At 38.6% G+C, this 22176-nt stretch overlaps 1 protein-coding gene across 1 annotated transcript; it reads left to right on the forward strand.

The window, feature by feature from the left end:
• Positions 1-1155: 1155 nt before the first annotated feature.
• Positions 1156-8143, forward strand: IL21 (interleukin 21; the record flags this gene model as incomplete). Its single annotated transcript, XM_079919925.1, has 5 exons — positions 1156-1314; positions 1423-1458; positions 5930-6085; positions 7956-8033; positions 8120-8143. The coding sequence occupies exons 1-5, from the start codon at positions 1168-1170 to the stop codon at positions 8141-8143; spliced, it is 441 nt and encodes a 146-aa protein (XP_079776051.1). The 5' UTR covers positions 1156-1167.
• Between the last annotated feature and the right edge of the window lie 14033 nt (positions 8144-22176).

A 22176-nucleotide genomic window follows, 5' to 3' on the forward strand; every position in this document is an offset into this window, starting at 1 on the left:
GTCAAGAGTTTTATTTGTAAGGCCTAGTTGACTAGCTACAATACTACTTCTATGTTTCTGGAATATCGTATTCAGCTTTCTCAAATGAGTGAAGAGTAGCAGGGAGAGGAGAAGCAGCAGAGAGGAGGATGATAAAACCACTTCTGGACTTTGAGCTTTTTATTAACCTCTATCTGTCATAGTTAGAAATGTGTTGTTCATACCCAGAGAAAATAATAAGTAACACCACCCGAAGAGAAAAAGAGTCACTTATGGGTATTTTTGGATTTTGCTGTTTGAAATAAAATTTTGGTTTAGAGAGGAATGAGTATTAGCACTTTTCATTCATTTAACTGATGCATTATATAGAAGAGATAGACATTACAGAGTTTCTTTTTTTTCTTTCTTTTGAATGAAGGTAGAGTGAGATCTTGATTGGGGGATAAGACGATATGTATAAATCAGATTGTTAAGTAAAATGTTAGAAGCTGAGATTAATGTTACTTAAAGATGCTTTGGAGAAGAGTTGGAGCACATTCTACTTTAAACCATTTAACCTGATTAAGAACCTAAAATATTCTTGCTAATTTGGAAAATACCCCTGATATTTAAAATTTCCTAAAAGGCAGCTCTCCTCCTACCTTTATGATGGAATACTGGACGATTTCAGTCAAAAAGCCTAGTTACTACCACAAGAAAAAATCCTGCAAGAAAGCACATGTTGCCACTTTACTCATTATTGAAGTGCCCTTATGACTGTCAGGGAGAACAGGTAAGATGCCAGGGAGGCACAGAAGGAGACATCAAAGTATTTTGTTTACTTCTTTGAAGTCTTGTAGTAGCTTTTATTTACTGTGCACACTTCTTGATTCATGCTGAAAATTGGAATTCACCCATTTCTCTCTTTTTCCTGTCTAAGATGCAGATGGGGCACATTTCGTTGACTCCATCAATCCCTGCCCCCGCGCATTAGCACATGCACACGTATACCTAGCCAGCGGAAAAGAAAAAAGAGTTACTCACATTCATCCATTTTACAAAGATTTCCAGGCTGCAATGGGAGGGCTTTATCTCTCCCTGAAGGATGAATAAATAGATAGCTTTACTGACAGCCTGTTCACAAACTGAGGTGAAAACTGAGACCAAGGTCTTGCTCTACTAGCACTTACGAGATCCAGACCTGGCAACATGGAGAGAATAGTCATCTGCCTGATGGTCCTCTTCTCAGGGACAGTGGCCCATAAATCAAGCTTCCAAGGGCAAGATCGCCTCTTGATTAGACTGCGTCAACTTATAGATATTGTTGATCAGCTGAAAAACTATGTGAATGACTTGGTAAGGCCATATTTGTCACAAAAAAGTTTAAATAATATTCTTCAATTACTATAAAAGGAGCTTTTTGACTTATATAAATAACTCAGAACTAATTTTCTTTTGCTCTAGGACCCTGAATTTCTGCCAGCTCCAGAAGATGTAAAGGTAAGACCAGTTGAATTTATTTGTGAAAATAAATTTGACATGTTTTAAAATCAAATTAAGAGAGGCATTAACATGATTATTTAGAAATATACTTAATTTCCATGAATTTCGGGGTTTAATAATTGGTAAAACAGTTATTTCTATTTTGCTCAAATATTCATTGGTTCACCAACAAGCCAACCAATAAAACACTACATACCTTACAAGATATACTTTTATCTCCAAATATCTCTAAGAGTATTCTCAAGTAGTATTGTTGAGATAGAATACAAAACTAGAAAATAAATCTACACTATGATCCTTTGCTGAACAATGACCAACTAATTACATTTTAAGAATCCTTGTGCGTGAAAGTTCTTGAGCCTCTTTGTAAACCTATGTATGAAATATAGACGCATACCACAGAAGCAGAATTCACCTTTTAATAACTAGAAAGGAAGAAAGAAAGAGAAAAAAAGAAAGAAAGGGAGGAAAGAAGAAAGGGAGACAAAGAGAGAAAGGAAGGAATAAAAAAAGAAGGGAAGAAAGAAAGAAGGAATACATTATAGCACGGCATGGAAGAATGGTAGTGTGGAAATCAAGGCCATCCTTTAGAATATAATTCCCATGTACCTTGGTCTCAATGAGTCTTGTCTTTGGCCTTCGGTGAGGTCTTTTGAAAGGATGGTTTACAACAAGTCATCCTGTTCTCTTAAGCCATTTAAATCCATTAGGTCCCAGGAAGAAGAGGCCTATCCTAGCGTACAGTTCAAGTGTGCTATGTGCTGATCTTTTCCTTGGTAACTTCGATCTAGTCTTCAGGTTTGGTACCCTGAGGATATAAACACAACTGGGGGAAATGTTTTCAGTGTCACAGACCTTTAACTGCATAAATTAGAATAACTATAAAAGTGTTACCAGTAATTAGGACACTACAAAGGGGAGACTTAGGAAGATACATTGCAAAGAAAACAATTATCGTAAATGACTATGTGTAGAAGTTTAGAAAGTGAATGAGTCACAACTATTGCTTTTCTCTAAAATTCACTCTCTAGCTCTGAACCTAACCACTCTCATTTACTAGGTCCTTTTCTAATAAGCAATACCTAAAATGAAAGTAGCACATTCAGCTCATTGGAAAGACTTTTCCAACAAGTAAGACTATTTCTTAATGCCCTAATTATCAAAACGTATCTTTTTTAGCATCTCATGCCTTTTGTCTAACTGCTGTGGTTAGAGTCCTTTGGGGAGATTCTTAGCTCAGTCTCTAACTTTCCAAGTTAGATATCCCACTTTCTAACTTGAGTTGATCCAGTGGGTACTTCCTTTATATCCTTTGTTAAAGAGAGATCTTTTTTATCTTATAATGACAGGATTTTGTCTCAGTGACACTGTATCTATCTGATAATCTGATCAAGCAATGCTGGCTATGATACAAGTGAATAATGGTATTACTAAGATCTTTAAGCTATGCTGGCAGGCAAACCCAGGAGAGAAGAAAATAGTTCAAGGCCACAGTAGCATTATATCAAGTTTTTCAGGGCTAGCATCAAAGCAGAGTCTATAAAGAGTTAAAAAGATTAACAAGTTTAATGAAAATAAGTTCATTTAAATGTTGCATATAAATGTTGATATATAGTGATCATCTAAGGTTGCTAATTGGCCTCACCGGGCATCTTTCTTTCTCTTTCTAATCATACAATCAGTAGTCTTCATCTGGTGGTGATTTTGCCCTCTGAGAACATTTGGCATTGTCTGGAAAAATTTCTAGTTGGCACAATTGTGTGTGTGGGGTTTCCATTGGCATCTAGTAGGTAGAGGCCAGGGATGCTACTAAACATTCTAGAATGCACAGGACAGTCCTGACAACCAAGAATTATCCATCTGAAAATGTCAACAGTGCCACTGTTGAGGAACCCTGATATAAACCTAGTTTGTATGCAGGACAAAGGTAATTTTATCCAGTTAGCAAGACTTCGTAGTGTGTGAATGGCCAGGGCTTTCTTTGCAAAAAAAAAAAAAAAAAAAAAGAAAAAAAGAAAGAAACGTTAAGTAGGTCAAAAATAAATTGTAAGGAAGCAAATATTTTCAAATATTCAATTGCAAATCAACAAAGCCAAGTGCACCTCCTTGCAAAAGCAGCACTTGACTAGCTAAAAAGAGTGGTTTGTTACTCTTGCTTTTGATTTCCTTACTGCTGCCTCGATTCTGCAGAACTAATGTAGGACGGATAACTCCTCATGTTTCCAGGTGTTAAAGGATGAGGGAAACAAAGCCTTGCCCTCTGAGTCTGCAAGGCACAGCAAAGCAAAACAGTGGCTCTGCTCCCAGATGGTAGTGCTGCACGTGAACTCGGGGTCATCCTGAGTGACAGGGCACCTAAGCTGCCTGAATCGAAGTTAATCTCTCTACTCCTCTTCTCAACACATCCTTAAGGCAGTTTAGCAGAACAGCTCCTTTGCTTCTTTTCCTTATTGAGGCTGCCTTTACTGTGCATCTGAAGCCAAATCCAGCAGGTATTCGTCCTGGACCACAGATTGCCAGGGATAGCTCTGCTGCTTGCAGAAAGCACAAAGCAAAATTCCAATGTCTATTGACACAGGTGAACAAGGAAGGGCAGGAGAGAAAGCACAGCCCCATCAATACAGGCACTGGTGTCCAGATGCCATTCAGAGGTTTTCAGAAAGGCTTTCTCAGGTGCAAAATCTTTGCTTGCTTGTGTTGACCACTCTTGGCGATACCTGTCTCAAGGGAGTTCATTTGGTAGGCCCCTATAGTTCTTTGGAACCTAATTTTCTTTCAACATCCACATGTAAATGTTAACTCAGCAAAATGGGTCTCTGTGAGAAATGCTGGTTTCTCAGATCATCACGGATGAAACAGTTAGTGTTTTCAGTTTCAGCTGGAAAATTTACCTCTTTAAATATGAATATTATTTTTTTCCAGTAAGTTAAGCCGGTTGTGGTCAAAAAGAAGAGAAAAGAAAAAACTTCAACAAACATGAACATGTGGTTTTCAAGGAAAAAAAAGTGCTATAATTAACATTTATATATAGTTTCTATTAAATAAGCATTTTGGCAAACATATGTAAAGGACACTATCTCGCCCTTATGAGAGGCAAGCTGCTCTGATATAAGGAAACCAGATAAGCTGGTTCTCGGCTTGTGGCCACGTATGCAAAGCAAACCTGATGGGGTTGTGTCTTAAAGATGCATGTTATTAATCAACATTCATAATGGGTAAGCATATAGGTTGGAAAATGCAAAGCAGGCCAGATGCTATTTTCAGCTGATTGTCATGGGAAGACTCACGTAGTATTGTTGTATATAGGACGGCCCTTGTAGGAACTGAGAAAAATTGAGGCTTCTGTATACATGGCGGTAACTTCCATATACACCGGTGAAATGAAGATATAGCAACTTTAGGGCGGTGGATAGCATCATATACAGACATTTGCTGAAAGAAAAAAGTAACCTGGATACAAGTTCTTAGATCAGCATTAAAATGTTTCCAACAAACCAGTATAAATTTTGTTCTTCCAATCAATTCCATTTCATTTTCAGCTCAATTTCTAACATTTTGACTTATTCACTAGTCACTGGTTATTTGATTAAAGCAAGAGTCAAGTTTTTGATCCTTGATCTGCCCACTTCTCCATGCTCTGAGACATTACTCTTATGTTCTAAGGGACAGTCTTCCTGCCCATTGCGGGGGAGGCATGTCTCAAATTCTGTTCCTTGACTGCTTGATTCAGGCAGATCCCACCCTAATGGACTTGAGAGTGTGAATAGGATTTTAGAAAAGTCACGCATGGTCTACAGCAGGTGTACTGAATCTTAGGCGTGGAATGTGCCATCAGAGGTAGGCACCCACTTCCTTTCCCCAAAGGAGGGGCTTTAACTCACTTACTTCATTTGTCCACTCCACAAATATTTGTTGAGCACTCACTAGCAACAAGACACTATGCCAGGCATTGTACAGGATAAGGTGCTGCTCAAGACATGTGTGTCATTGTTAGATACTCCTACGTACATTGCAGAGAGAAACAAAAGACAAATGAAACGATTCTTAATCAGACTACAGCGTAACTCACCCAAAGCTGCCACCAGTCACAATGTCTCTTAGAGCCTCATAATTCATAAAGTGTGTTCTAAAACCAAACTAACTCTCCCTTATGAAATACCAAGTCCTGCCCAACACCCAGACCTCAAAATGACATTAGGAATAAAGAACCGTGGCAAAGCAAAGCTCCCTCTTCTTGTCTGTGAGACAGGAAAATGTCCTCTCTCCCCTAACACGGGGAAATTTTATATCACAAGAGTCTGCTCTTTAGCCCAAAGATTAAGTAGGACATGAAATCATTCCTCATTTGTCTGCTAAAATAAATGTGACCCAAGACACTGCAGTAGAAGTAGGAAAAGAGGATTGGGAAGGTCATTTTTACTTTCTGAATAACTTTCATTAACATCTATACAAATTATTTCTCTTTCAGAGACACTGTGAGCGGTCGGCTTTTTCATGTTTTCAGAAGATCCAACTAAAGTCAGCAAATACCGGAGACAATGAAAAGATAATTAATGTATTAACTAAACAGCTGAAGAGGAAACTACCTCCCACAAATGCAGGGAAAAGACAGAAACATAAACTGGTAAGACTGTCATTTGTCATCTAACTTATTTGTACTTATTAACTATATCTATTACATCACACACACACACACACACACACACACACACACACACACACAAACACACAGAGCCAGAGCCTCCAGTGCCTTCCTTCCAGTTACATGTTATACCTTATCATATAGAGTGTGTTTTGAGAAGCAAAGTCACCACTTCTCAGTCCACAAACTTGAAAGCGTCCAGAAATCCAATTAGAATTTGCTAACAGCCCCTGGTAGCTGGAATAATTAATATAGCTTTCAAGGTGAGGAAGTCATTAGGCAGAGAATTCAATTGTGACTTAAGAGTTAAAATATATTCTGCTCTCATTATATGATCACATATAACTTGTATCCTTATTAACAGGAGCTAGATCCCAGTTTTCCTGAAAGAAAAGAGGTAGCCTACAAGACACCAGGATAAATCTCAAACATTGCCTTCCTCTTTTAAAGAATATTATTACTGTCCTGTACAACTGCAGAGTCAGTACTACATTTGAATGGGTAGACCCCATTATTTGGCTGGGGAATTTCAATAATCCCTAGTTTTGTGGTCCCTGAGAACCTCTTGTATATTTCCTCTTACGCCAACTCATGAGCAATGCAGATAATCTCATGAGTAATTCAGGCATTAATCAAAACCAGTGGATAAACACATAAGATAAATTACTAGAAATTTTTCTATCAGTTCTCTCTCCTCTAAGGAATTTCACATGTGATTCAAATGAAATCTTAATTACAATATCAAAATGATATTTATTTCCTTTGATTGCTTGACCAGGTTGCAATGTGAAAAGTATCCCTCTAAAACTTTCCTCAAAGAAGAAAAGAGTTGAGCATGTCTTTGAAACCCAATATCAAAGACCATAAAATGGTAATATTGGCACTGAACATAGAATTATCCAGTTAAGCACCTTCATTTGATAGATGGGAAAGTGAGACCAAGGATATAAAGTGACTTGTCCCAAGCTCCACGAATATTAAGTGCCAGAATGAGAATTAGAACTTATATCTCTTATCTTTCAGTCAAATATCTCTCACCACAACATCAAACCGGCATTAGAGATGCTAAACAGCAAGCAATGGCCTGGTGTTTGGTATCTCAACAGGAATAAGGGTAAAGAATATAAACCAAGGATTTTTAAAAACGAGAAATATAAGTGGGCAATGCACATGTGAAGAATTGTTTAATCTCTTCATAATCAAATAAATGCAAGTTAAGATAGGAAATCCTATTTTTTTCAATTAAAATTTTTAACAATGCACAATAATGGTAAGAATGTTCTATGTGAATAGAGGTAAAAGTTTTATAACGTATATCAAAAGCCTTAAATTTTTTTATCCCTTTAATTTAGTAATTCTACTTTTAGTAATTTATCGAATAAAATAAAGATGTACATGAAAAATTACTCAGAGATGTCCATTGCAGTATTGAATACAACAGTGAAAAGTCAGAAGCAATCTACATGCCCCAAAATAGTAATACTTCAATCCTATGTAGGAATACAAAGCAAACATTATGGGATATATTTTTGAAGAATATTTAATATGTAGGAAATGCTTGTGTTATGTTGTGTTGAAACAAAGGCAAATTAATAGCCAGTGTAAATAACACAAATGCAAAGAAAAAATTACTGGGAGGATACCTATCAAAACACTGCAGTGGCCATCTCTAATGATGGGATTACAAGTGATTTTTCTCATTGTTATTTTCTGAACAACTTTATGTGCTTCTCAAAGTTTTTCAGTGAACATGATTTATGTCTCTAATTGGAAAACATAAAATTTGAATGAACATTTTATTAAATAGGAAAAAAGCTTTAAAGAAGATTATTACTCTTTCATTGATTTCTAGACATGTCCTTCATGTGATTCTTATGAGAAAAAACCACCCAAAGAATTCCTAGAAAGACTAAAATCACTCATCCAAAAGGTATATAACTTAAATTATATTTGACTTTCATCTTTATTCAGATTGCTTCTTATGTTGAGGTTACTCATGGTATTCTATTTCCACAGATGATTCATCAGCATCTCTCCTAGAACACACGGAATATGAAGGTTCCTAAAGATCTCACTTGAAGCTGGACACTATATTTCATACTCTAACACAGTAGTGAAACTCAGTTCTTGGTATTCCAAATGGAGGAGTACAATATATTAGTGATGGGGGAAAAAACTCAGATAAGTGTTCAAGGTCAGGATTATTCCTCCAAAATCACTATGCAATACTTCAGTTTGATCCACATGCTCTGTGTTTGGTCAACTTGAAAAAACTTCCTACTAAATTCAAGTCTGATTTCCTGTGTTATAGATTTCTATGACCTCTAAAGTTTTTACTTTATCTTACTGCCAACTATGCCATTTCTTGGAGAAGCTTAAAAATTTTAACCAAAAATACAGTTTGGGAATTTATTGATTAACCTTGATCTTGATTATGACAAGAATGAGGTTTCTGATGATCATAACTTAAAAGGTTACATACCTTCACTCAATCTGAAGAATATAGAAGCATAGGGTGAAAATCAAAGTTGAAGTGTTTATTCTTTTAAGGAAATGAAAACTGTTTAAAATCTATATCTGAAGAGATTTTATTTTATCTCAGAATGTCTAACCTATAAATACATGATTTATTTATGTACCAGGGGGATAGCTTTACCAGATGGCTCCAAAAAGTCTAACTTCCTTATTAGAATCTGTCAAAAATATTTAAATACTATACATATGAATGTATTTATGGAATAGACTCTTTTGGTCTTTTTTTTTCTCTAAGTGGGTATACTAGTACCTTCCCCAACTCAAGTCCCTTTATAAGCTAACATTCTAAGCTTGTGGAAGTGGCAATTAAAATCTATAGAGGGACATGAATTAGACGATCTTCTGGAACCAAACAGAATTTTAAAAAGCCTTGTAGCTCTCTTCTCAAATTGTTATAATGATTGTATGGGAGTGAGTTATTAATGCCAAATGTCTGTTTCCTTCTTTCTTTCTTCCTTTCTTTCTACTTTTAAAATTGACAGACACTTTGCGTTTGTATGCTTTGCATAAGGCAAATTCAATCATCTATATAAAGTTAAAATCAGGAGACGAATCAGGAGTTCAGGACTCCTAGTAGAAAACAGACTTTTGCATAAGCATCCCAATCTTTCAACCATGGGTAGCAAAAACAAGCAACCTGATCTAACTGCCATTTCATATCAACTCCAGCAGTTTATTTAAATATAAAGTTAAAAACGCTAGAAAAATAAAATTTTCACTAGAATGTTATAAGCTATTTGAGAATCTCTTATTGTTAAAGTGGCTGTGAGTGTGCAAGAGGGTGTTATATGGGAAATGCTTTATGCTCTAAGAACAAAGATGATCTACTTAAAAATATTTTTTAAACAAGTACAGATAATTTATGGTTCTAAAACGTGTATTAGGAATCAATTATTTCAACTCACAATGAAATGTTTTATCATCAGAAACAAGGTATTCTGTTTTAAAATTTTTAAATGTTATTACAAAGGAATCGTGTAAATATGTGCATCATGATGATAATATGCATCTAAAGCCTGCCTCAGCATCAGGCTAGGTTGTTGGGATAAAGGTGGAAAGCAGGCACGAGATTGGCTTGGAAAAGATGGAGTCCTTATTTCTTGTTTCTGGCTTTATAGTTGTTGACTTTTTTGACACTGTGATTTTATATTTAAAATAATGTATTTATTTTGGTGTGTCTACTGTCAAAAATCTCTGTTCTAATTCTTTTGACCAGAGATTCTACCTTAAAAGTAAAATTAACTTAATGGGGTGTTGGCTAAGAGCCTTCACTAAACTGAGCTTAAAGACTCGGGTAATGATCCTGGCAATATCCCAAGGAAAGCAATGCATCAGAATAAACAAGATGAAGAAGTGAGACTCGAACTGCTCCATCTTCACTGCTCTGTGTTCAAGACTTAGCCAGCCCTCCGGAAGATCTGAGGCTGACCCATAAACACTGCTGTTCACCTATGGATGGTGACACAGGAGACCTGAAATCTCACTGGATGTGAAGTCATGGTCACTTGCTTAAACTTTTTGGGTTTCCATTTCTTTATCTGTAGGATGAGGGTTGGGCTTAATCTCTATGGAATATTCAGCCTTTTTTGGAGCTTTATGTGTCTATGAGTCTCTAAAGTCCTAGACACTCTTACAGGAACATCTGACCATACTTCTGAGTAAAACTTTCTACTGAATTGGATCATTTACTCAACATTATTTCAACAGCATTTGTAGCAACACTTGCTGCAGGAACAAGGGAAATGTTCCAAAAAAAATAAAAGGAAGGAAGGAAGGAAAGAAAGAAAGAAACAAAGAGGGAGAGAGAAAGAGAGAGAGAGAGAAAGAGAAAGAGAGAGAGAAAGAGAGAGAAAGACAGAAAGAAAGAAAAGAAAGAAAGGAAGGAAGAAAGAAAGGGAAAGAAAGAAAGAGGGAAAAGAAAAGAAAGCAAGGAAGGAAGGAGGAGAGAAAGAAAGGTTTCTTTCAGTCATGGTAGTTCAGGGAAAATTAATCATTATTTTTAGCATTTTAGCTGAAAGTGTCTTCTTTGGACACAAAATTGTAGCATTATTATTCTATGTTATTGCTCTGTTATATTTACATTTGCATCTGAGAATTTAGTTTTAATATGAACTATGTACTTTATAACTTAATGATTATTTATTATATATTTGGTTTTAAATGTTTATGTTCATGGCTTCTTATTTAAGACCTGGTCATATTAAATACTACCCAGTCAGTACAACTGTCTTTTGTGATTCTCTGGAAACCTATAATTTAACAGTCTTAGTAGAAAGTAAAAGATGATCCTTAGTTTCTGAGAGCATAACGTTTTTACATGTATATGATAAAGACAATCTTTTCTCCTTACATATTTCCCCTGAAATGGAACTTTCCACTTCCTGTCCCTACCTCAAGGGCACCACTTCCTTTGCAGCCCTCCCAAATGTATGGCAGGTCCAAAAGCAGTTGAAGATATTCTTCCCAATGTCTATTACATGCACACTCTTGTGTAAAACTCATTCCTGCTTTGAAGTTTATCCCATCTAGCTTTGCTGTCCCCTTACTTTTTTTTTTGATGATTGTCATCTCCTGGACACTCCTCTATGTTCATTGAGGACTTAGGCATGTTCTTTTCCATGAATCCAATTTCTGCCATCATCCTGGGTGACTTCAGTGACCTTGAGGAGGATTCCACGAACACTGTAGCTTCCCAGAACCTTGAGTACCTCAGTTTCAAACGCTTGCATTTTTCACTCCGTCATCTGACCACCCCCATGGCTGTGCACCAGACTATGGCACCTGGAACCATTCTCTGTCTGAAATCTTCATATATAAGAAACCATCATCTATTAGTCTCTTTGCTCTCAAACTGCCCTCCTTCTACTACATCTGCCCTGAGACTTTGCCATGACAACTAGGCCTTCACCCTTCCCATTCTCTCAGTTTGTTAGTTTCCCTCCTTCCGCACTGAGCCTGGAGCCCTGATCAATCCCTTGAACTGCAGACCCAGTGGCACACACAGTCTCATTCTTCTTGAGGACCTGCCTACAAACTCCCTACCTAGATGTCTGTCTTGCTCCCCTAATCCAGCTTTAGACACTGGCCCTGGCCCCTTACCTTTTGGGGACCCTTTCAAACTCCCTTATCTGGCTTACTGGAGTCACTTCCCCACTTCACTCTCAGCTCTCAACACTCACCTGTTTTCATCATCTACCTCCATCTACTCTAGTCCACAGGTTAGTGTGGGCATGGCCTCACCTCATGTGGAAGAGGGAGGGTTTGGGTATTCAGGCTAAGTCAAGCTCACTGGAAGAGTAATCTATAAACGTGTCTGTACTCCCTCACCTTCTATCCACTTCAAACCACTATAATCTGATTTCTACCCATCCCACACCCTATCACTGTATCATTAAAATTGTCCTCTCTCTGATCAACAATGACCCCCAACTCACACAACTCACAAATGCGTCTAAATCCTTATCTTACTTGATCTTATTATGACCTTTGTTACTTTTGATTACACCATCTCTTTTCCCTCTTTGACTTTGGAGGCTACTCTTTATCCTGCTACTTGTCTTACATCTCTGACCATATATTCTCAGTGTCAGTTGTCGGTTTGCTTTCCTGTGTCTCCCCTTAGACGCTGATGTTCTTGAGGATTCTATCCTTAGCCACCTTTTTACTTTAAACCTTTTCCCTCAACAGTCAAAAAAGTTCCTGTTGTTTAAAATATCCCTATACATGTCACTGACCCCTAAATTATTCCCCTCTGCTAATTTCCAGGCCCAAATGGGAGATTTCCATCTTTATCCTCCAGGTGCTTCACCTTTATCTCACATGCCAAAATTGATCACATCACTTTCCCCAACTTCCACGACCTTCTTTGTTTTAAAGCTTTCCCTGATCTTTGTTTATCATTTCTATTTTTAAAATTTTTCTTTTTTTGATTTATTTTTATTGAGGTAACATTGGTTTATAACATTATATAAGGTTCATGTGTACATTAATATATTTCTGCTTCTGTATACCCTGCAGTACGCTCACCACCAAAAATTTAGTTTCCACCTGTCACCATACAGTTGATCCCATTTATCCATTTCACCCTCACCATCCTGCCCTTTCCCCTCTAGTAACCACTACTCTTGTCTCTGTATCTATGTGTTTGTTTGTGTTTGGTTTGATTTGCTCATTTATTTTGGCTTTGGTTTGCTTGTCTGTTTTTTATATTCCACATCTGAGTGAAATCATATGGTATTTTTCTTTCTCTGTCTGACTTATTTCACTTAGCATAATACCCTCAAGGTCCACCCAGACTGTTGCAAAAAAAGATTCCATCTTTTTTTATGGCTGAGTAGTATTTCATTGTATATATGTACCATATTTTCTTCATTCATCTGCTGATAGGCACTTAGGTTGCTTCCATATCTTGGTTATTATAAATAATGCTACAATAGCAGTGTCCTCTAATCTTAACTGATGTGAACGCATCTGCCAGCCTCCAAGACTCTGCTTTCTCTCTCATACACCATAACCAATTTGCCACTGGGCTTTGCTATTTCTAATTCTTAAGTCCAACCTTTCCTTTCTATTCCCTCTGCCATTGCCTTAATTCAGGTTCTCAGCAATGGTTGCAATAACTTTTGTTGGGTTTCTAGCCTCTTGCCTTCTCCTCTTTCCAATCATCTCTGCATGGCCACCAGAGTGATATTTTGCAAAACTTAAGTCTGATCACAACTCTCCCTTATTTAAAACTTTTCACTGGCTCTCCTTTGGATAGCCCAGGCATGAAGCAGGGTATATAAAATCCTTTATCATCTGCTCTCCTCAGCTCCCAGCCTCTCTTCACCTTGAACTTCACATTCCAGCCAATCCAATTTATTTCTATTTCCCTAGGCACACCACATTTGTTCTATTCCTCTGTGTCTTTGTACTTGCAGTGACCTCTCCCTGGAATATTACTTCTCCACCCCCTCTTTAGCACCTGGAAAACCCCTCATGTGTCCATCAATATTCAACATAGGCATCACTTCCTTTAGAAGGACTTCCATCATTGTCTTACTCTATCTCTGTGACAGTGTTAATCTCTCCCCACTTTCAGAAATTGAGTATAGTTTATTAGACTTAGTGTGGTGCACACAAATTTATTGATTTATATGTCTGTTTCCCTTTCCAGAATATAAGCTCTTTGGCAGAAGGAACTGCATTTCACTAGCACAGTGCCTCATATGTGCTAGATAACCTATAGTAGAAAACAAATGTTTATGTAATTGAATTGAACTAAACACAAATACATGATTATGCATTGAAATTTTCCTTGACATTTCTCTTTCTCTTTCACGTTGAATTTAATTATCACCAAAGTCAGTGATAATGGACAACTGTTTTCAAAATACCTCTATAATTCAACTACTTGTCACCATCTCCAGCTCCCACTTTATTGAGGCCACCACAATCTCTCACCCAGACGTGGTAATACCTTCTTAAATAGTTTTCCTGCTTTGGTCCCTGCCCCTCATCAAAATCTATTTGCAATAGAGCAACCTGAATGATCCTTTAAAAAAAACTAAACACAATGTGGCATCCTTCAGCTCAAAACCTTCCAACGGCTCCTACCTCATTCATGGTAAAGCCTGAGTCCTACAACAGGGGCTACATGGTCATGTCCCCTCTACCCCTCATCTCTCTAACCTCATTTTCACTCTTCTTACTCAACTCCAGCCACACTGGCATTCTCCTTTTTCCAACACTCCGGAAACACTCCTACCTATGCCATCTGCACTTTCTGTTTCTTCCTTTGGCATGCTCTTCCACCAAATGTCCATCTGGTCCATTGCCTCACCTTCTTCCTTACCACGTTCAGCTGTCATCTTCTCTACCAGGTCGTCTCTGGCTACTACTATATTTTAAATTGCAACCCCCCCACCCCAAACACCTCTGCTTTATTTTTCTCCATAGCATTTACCACTCTGGACATATATATTTTAATAATTTCTGTTGACTGTCTCTCTCTCCCACTAGAATGTAAGCTCAATGCTACAGAGATTTAGTCTGTTTTGTTCACTACTATATATCTGGCACCTAGAACGATGCCTTGAACATGGAAGGAACTCATTAAATATTTGTGGAAAGAATTGGTGGGTTCTGTGATGGTTGGCATTGGAGTTCTCCCACTGGGTTTTAATTCCCAATGCACAGTTTGCTTTCTCTTTATTAGGCTAGTAGTGTACTAATGGTTTTTTTCCTTTATAGCTTCTCCCTGATTTTTGGGTATCATGCATTTTCTGCAAATCTCCCCTGATCCTCTTATCAGATATACCCACACCTCTTCTTTATTTTTGAAATTGGCCTTCAGCAATCCAAAATGTGGAATATAAAAATGGACACATTCCACCTACCATTAAAATTTTAGCAAAAATATTTTTCTAAAGAAAACTCGTGGGGTTTTATTGTCTACAGTTCTTTTGCTGGTAGATAAAACATCTTGATGATTTCCAGTCACACAACTGAAACTCTTCCATATGATATCTCTTCTCCCTTTACAGAAATAGAAAATTCAAGGCATCCATACACCCACTTATGAATCCCTAAAGATGTCTGTTTCTACCTTCCCATTCATAATGAAATGTTATTCTTTTCAAGAAGGCTTCCTTGCATGTTACAAATTATTTTATTTCTCTCATTTTCTTTAGTCTTCCTTTACTCATTTGAATGAGGTGGTAAAGTACTATGGAGAAACACAAGCAGAGAAAGCGGCTATGGAGAGGTGGGCGGGGCATGTATGAGGCAGACGAGAGTCAATTTTAAATAGAGAGGAGAGTGAAGGAAAAACCTAGCAATTGCTACAAAGGAAGATTCTAGGTTGTGGTACCTCAATTACAAATAACATCTTTAAAATTATCTTTTTAAACTAGCTCTGAGCATGTTACGATCTTCCCATTAGGCTGAGAGATGGTGGATTTGGAGGAGACAAGTTTAGTTGCTGTGTGATTTTCCCCTATAAACTTAATTCAAGAAAATCCCCCAATCCAGACTTCCCTGGTGGTGCAGTGGTTAAGAATCTGCCTGTCAATGCAAGGGACACAGGTTCGAGCCCTGGTCTGGGAAGATCCCACATGCCGCGGAGCAAATAAGCCTGTGCGCCACAACTACTGAGCCTGAGCTCTAGAGCCCGCGAGCCACAACTACTGAGACCATGTGCCTCAACTACTGAAGCCCGTGCGCCTAGATCCCATGCTCCGCAACAAGAGAAGCCACGACAATGAGAAGCCCGTGCACCACAACGAAGAGTAGCCCCCGCTCACCGCAACTAAGGAAAGCCAGTGCACAGCAACGAAGACCCAACACAGCCATAAATAAATAAATAAATAAATAAATTTTCAAAAAAGAAAGAAAGAAAACCCCCAAATCTAACTTACAAAAGAAAAAAGAAAGAATACCCGTGTGCGACAGACAGAGAGAGACTGACACAGAGACAGAGAAAGAGAGGAAGAGAGAGAGACAAGAAAAAGCAGTAAGTATCCTTTATCAGGTTTTCCTAGAAGTAGAACCTGAGTCAAGGATTCCAGTGCAAGTGGTTTACCAAGGAAATGCGAGAAAAACCAGGAAGGGAGTGGGGAAAGCAGGATTGGGATGGGGAAATTCAGGCCTGGGTATAAATTCAGGGGAAGCCCCAGATTCAACTTAATCCTGCAGGGTTCCCTGGAGCATAAATTACACCTCAGAGTTGTTAGTTCTGCCTGGAATGCAAGTGGCTGCGTTTCTGTACTTTTGCAACCACCCGTTATGTCTGTGGAGCTTCAGGATACGGGTGAGGCTGCTCCAGGGCCCAAGCGCCATCCTCTGAGTGTGCCAGGTCATCAAAGGGCACAGATAGGATGGACACACGGAGTTGATGCAAAGCATCCATGGATATAGCTGGGCGGGCACCAACTGTGTCTACTACAATAAGAGTGATTTTTTTTTTCTTTTAAAAGTTTATTTTTTAAATAAGAAGAAGGCTTAGGGCAAAGATTAATTTTATTATCAAAACGAGGTAGTTTCAGGATCTATTTGTTCAAATGTAGTTATATATAATTATATACATATTTATTATATATATTTTATATAGGTTATCTCCTTTTCATGGGGGGCACAACTTAATTCTCAAAAGCCCAGTTTTGGAGATAAACGGATGTGTAGCGCAAAGAGTCGCCTCTCAAATTCAAGAATATGACACTGCTAATGGGCACTCACAAGTCCTCCATCCCAGGAGGACCTGCTACCCCTCCTTACTAAACTACCCCTGCCCCAGGGCGGCCATCACTCCCTGCCACAAACGGAATAGATTTTTTCCTGATAAGGATAGTTTTATTCTTAGAATGTAGGGCAGTTTGTGCATTTCAAGCTTCTAGTAAGCCTCTCCCTTTCTTTTTTGCCTCAGTTGAAATCAACCATTCCTTGGATGGTCCCTTGGGAGAAATGCCATTGTGAGTGGAATTAAAACATTTATATCTGTTGACGGAGAAAGCAATCCTGAAAAGAGAGAAGAGATTGGAGCTGGTCACTCAGAATGGTGGAGACGGGTAGGTGTGATCATTCACAACATGGTGAGTGGGAAAGAGTTCAATGTCATCTGGCAAAGCTTTCCCAAGATGCTACATCCCTGATGAGGAAAGAACTAAACTGTACTAGAATTTGAAGTAGAAGTGTCATGATACAACTTTTGGTCTGGAGTTATTACTGGTCGATCAAAGTCTGAATCAATGACTTTAGTTGTGACCACGAGCAATGTGTTCATGGTGGGTCACAGGGAACATTTTCTATTTGCTTTTATTACCATTAGCACCTCTTCATTTCCTGATAGAGCTTTTCACTGAATATGCCCTTTTAAAAAGACAACCTTTTAAAGGAGAGGGCATGCTGCCACCTATCGAAACGATGCAATTACATACAAGACACCCAAATTCTAAACCATCAGGACCTGTCACCCCACCCCACACAAAAGCAAATGGTTGAAACTCTGAAACATTTTCTCAGCTCTTCCAGTCCTGGACTTTACAAAGATTTTCACTATTGAGATCATTTCTAAAAGGAGCTTCAGGACCAGGAAGACCATTTCTCCTTGGACCTACAGATCTCAGTGTGAACAAGAACAGGAGTGATTGAAACCTGCTCTGGTACCGTTAGCCGCTGCCCTGCTTATATAGGAGCAGCCGAGAGAAGAGCTCCCAGCATCCTTAAACAGACAGAATGCCCGGCCACTGGCTCCTGGGAAAGTGACCTTAATCTAGCTGGGGTCCTTTAACCAGGACACTGCTATCCTCTTTCCCTCATTTAGGATGAAGCCAGAAACACACTGCAGATTTCCTCACCTGTGAAATAGTTGTAATCATTCCAGCACTTTTGACATCAAAGGCTGCTCATAGAGGTAGAATAAAACAAGGCACAGAAAAGTGCCTTGTAAAATGTGTACACATTTGACAACGCAGAAGTTTGTTTTCAGACTTATTCTGCCACTAGCGACAATTAGCTTGTGCTGAATTCCCATTCACCTCCTGCTGCTTGAGGGATTTTTCCCAGACGAATAGCTCACCAGGGAACCTCTTTTCCACAAACTTGGCCGCATTGAACTGTATTTTAATTCACAGTTTCCTAATAGGTCAAAAAGTGTTCTGAGTAGTTGCCACAGAAGAAAGATTTGAGGTTGCAGGACGTTAATTAAACACATCAGTTAAATCATCTTTTCCAGCTGCCTCTGGTCTTGCCTTCTCCTTCCGAAAGTTTACCGTTATTTTCTGTGTAATATAGCCCTCCCCAATAGAGTCTCAGTGCTCTAACCGATTCTGTGTTATTTACCTTTTCTCGTCTCCTGCTTCTGCTCTCCTCATCAGGTCTAGCCCAGTAAAGGCTCAGACATTCTGGCCTCTGTTGCTTCTACTTTTAATGCTGAAACTTTCTTCTCCCTGGTTGGGGAGCAACAAGCCAACCAACAAAGAACCCCAACCCTTTGTTTTGTCTGCCCTGCATCTCTTTTCCTTCCTCTGGCACTGGAACCCTTCTTTCTCTTTGGGAATCCTTGCTTGACCAACCCTCAGTCCTTGCGGTCAAGTGGGGCTGGTCTCACCTCCTCCCCAGCCCCATGGGTGGGAACATAACACAAGCCAGAGCATGGAGAAGCCTCCCTGTGACTTTTGTTGTAATTATTTAGAGAGAAATGTTCTCTTCCTACTGGGGTTGTTGAGCTGATGGGATTTAGGCTGGAGCTGCCAGTAGTCATCTTTGCCACTCTTTGGGGAGTGCCTTCTGAGCACAGAGAGAAGCAGAGTGAAACAGAGGGAGATACACTGTGTCTGAAGGTTCACCATGAAAACTAATTTATGTAAGCCACTGAACCCCCTTTTATATTGAAACTAGTTTCAGTTGTATTTTTGTCACTTATGAGAAGAAGAGCCTTAAATTAATAGACTCCTCAATCCCAACACTTTAAATTACCTTGAACATAACCTTCATAAAAGAAAGATAGTATCCTGATCTTCACCAGGCCCCTAGTTAAATAAAATTGAGGGGGCTTCCCTGGTGGCGCAGTGGTTGAGAGTCCGCCTGCCGACGCAGGGGACGCGGGTTCGTGCCCTGGTCCGGGAAGATCCCACGTGCCGCGGAGTGGCTGGGCCCGTGAGCTGTGGCCGCTGAGCCTGTGCGTCTGGAGCCTGTGCTCCGCAACGGGAGAGGCCGCAACAGGGAGAGGCCCGCGTACCGCAAAAAAACATAAAATAAAAAATAAAATAAAATAAAATAAAATTGAGGTGTGAAACTCCCTCTGACAGTACACTCTCTGTCTAACCATCTGTGGAAAACAAAAATGTAGAATCCCCTTCTCCTACCTTTGAAAAACGAGCCTGGTCAGTTTATGATGGCTACCAGTCAGCATTAGCTCTTGACAGAAGGATGGCTCCTTGCAGGACACAGAGCCCTGTGTGGAGTCTGTCCCCAGCTCCCAACCCACACACACCTTGTAGTAAAGGCTACATCACCAGGTAAATAGCAGAAGGGACCATAACCATATAGAAGAGTTACACTGAGTAAAAGGTTCTGAGATCCCACAGTTATTTGTGCTGTTTATTTCCCTCAATAATCAGGTCAGCACCGAACACTGGTCAGCACCATATTACAGCAAATAGAATCTGGGGTCATACCTTCTACTTTTTCTGATCTGGAATCCACTGCTTCTCCATACAGCCAGGAAATCCATTTGGGCTGGGCTCGATATTATTTCTCCTTATTCTTTCCTGCAAGTGTGAGGCCACCACATCTGCTGTTTCAAGTCATATGTTTCATCTAATCATTTAAAAATAAAATAAAATAAGAAATAATGTATCATTACTTCCTATGTTAATCCATAATCTGTGACTAATTGTCAAAGGACTGGTTTTTATTATTGACATCACTATAAATTAACGGTAAAATCATCAAGGCTAGCGAAAAGAGGAGGATACTTTTCTCCTGTAATCCTCAGAACACTCTTCAAAATGACTGGCCTGAGAAAACCAATGTTCCACATGAGAACTGCTAAAGAGGCAGGCCCTCTCACCCTGGTTGTCAAACTTGCTAGTTTTATTAGATTTATTTACTCAATTAACATTTATTGAGCACCACGTGCCAGACACTGTACTAGACATTAAAGGTACCTGAATAAGTACATCATACCCTACAGAGTTTAAAGTATCGTGGGAGATGCATATAATTAAATTCATAATTATAGTACAAGATGACACATTCTGTGATAGGTGAATGTTCAAAATACAATGGGAAAGCTCTGGTTCTGGGAATGGCAGAGTAGTTTTTATTAGAACGACCCTCCCATAGACAAACTGTCTCAAAGCCTTGGAAGGCCCCTGAACTCTGCCTGCACAGAGGAGACTTCAAGGAGCCCAGTGGGTATTTCTGAAGCCGTCCAAAGATTTGAGGCAGTTTCTGTGCCAATTTAGAGGAGTCCTACCTGTGGCGCCCCCGTTTTTGGACTTCCCTCCCTCAATTCCCACCTACTCTAACACCCTAAACTATGTCTTCTGACAACTCAGATCAATAGACTGAAGCCTCCTTATTGAGTTCTGGTTATACCACACCTATGGATTGAAGGAGCCCTCAAGGTACAGGTCATATAAATGTAGCTCTCACTCAGTGTAGTTTCCTCCTTTCAAGAGTCAAATCTCTTCACTTTTTGCCTGCTTTTGATTTTCAGCAAACTATAAATAGTGGTTTTTCATGTTTTATCAAAAATTAAGGCAAAAGAGACACTCCCAAATAAACAAAAGATTATAGAAGTCCTATAAGAAATATTAAAAGAAATTCTTCAAACTAAAGGAAAGGATAGCAGATGGAAACTCAGATATACAGGAAGGAATAAAGACCATTGGAAATGGCAGATGTGTGAGAAAATATAAAATAGTATATTTTTTCCTTCTTGTAATTTATTTAAGACAAATACCCGTTTAATGTCAAAAATTATAACATCTTATTATGGAGATTATTAAAAATATATGACAACAACAGCACACAAGATGGTATAGTGGTAAATTGAATTACATTGTTTCAGGGTTCTTAAATTTAATACAGTATCAACTCTACACAGACTATGGTAAATTGAGGATGCATATTGTAATCTTAGTCGCAACTAAAAAGGATGAAAAAATAGCTAAAATTAGGAGAATTAAAATGGAATAGTAAAAATATTTAATTAACCTAAGAAAAGCTTGGAAAGAAGGAACGCAAGAATAAAAAACAGATGGGACAAAGAGAAAACACACAGGAAAACACTAAGCTTAAATCCGCCAATATATAACTAATTACACTAAATGAAAATGGACTAAACCCCCTATTTTAAAGCAGAGACTGTTAGACTGCATTAAAAAATAAGACACGGGCTTCCCTGGTGGCTCAGTGGTTGGGAGTCTGCCTGCCAATGCAGGGGACACGGGTTTGTGCCCCGGTCCGGGAGGATCCCACATGCCACGGAGCGGCTGGGCCCATGAGCCATGACTGCTGAGCCTGCGTATCTGGAGCCTGTGCTCCGCAACGGGAGAGGCCACAACAGTGAGAGGCCCGTGTACCACAAAAAAAAAAAAAAAAAAAAAAAAAAGACACAACTATATGCTTTCTACAAGAGACATACTGTAAATGTAAAAACAGGTTCAAAGTAAAGGAATGGAAAAAGATATATGACAAAAACAATAAGTATAAGAAGCAGTTGTGTCTATGTTAACGTCAAACAAAATAGATTTTAAAACAAGAAATATTACCAGTGAAAGAGATGAACATTTTATAATAATAAAAAGATCACTTCATCAAGAAGAGATAAGAGTCAGAAATGTGTATTCATCTACTGTCAATATTTTTATATATAACCTTCCAATGTTTTGTATACATACTTTTAAATTGTTTTTATCAAAAGTGAAGTAAGTCATCCTTTAACCACTATTTGTAACCAGCTTGTTTCATAACATGTTATTTTCCTGTGTCATTAAATAATTACATCAAGAAACAAAAAAGAAATGTGTATTCATTTAATATAGAGCTTCAAA

Source organism: Stenella coeruleoalba, assembly GCF_951394435.1.
Source record: "Stenella coeruleoalba genome assembly, chromosome: 4".
Taxonomy (NCBI): Eukaryota; Metazoa; Chordata; class Mammalia; order Artiodactyla; family Delphinidae; genus Stenella; species Stenella coeruleoalba.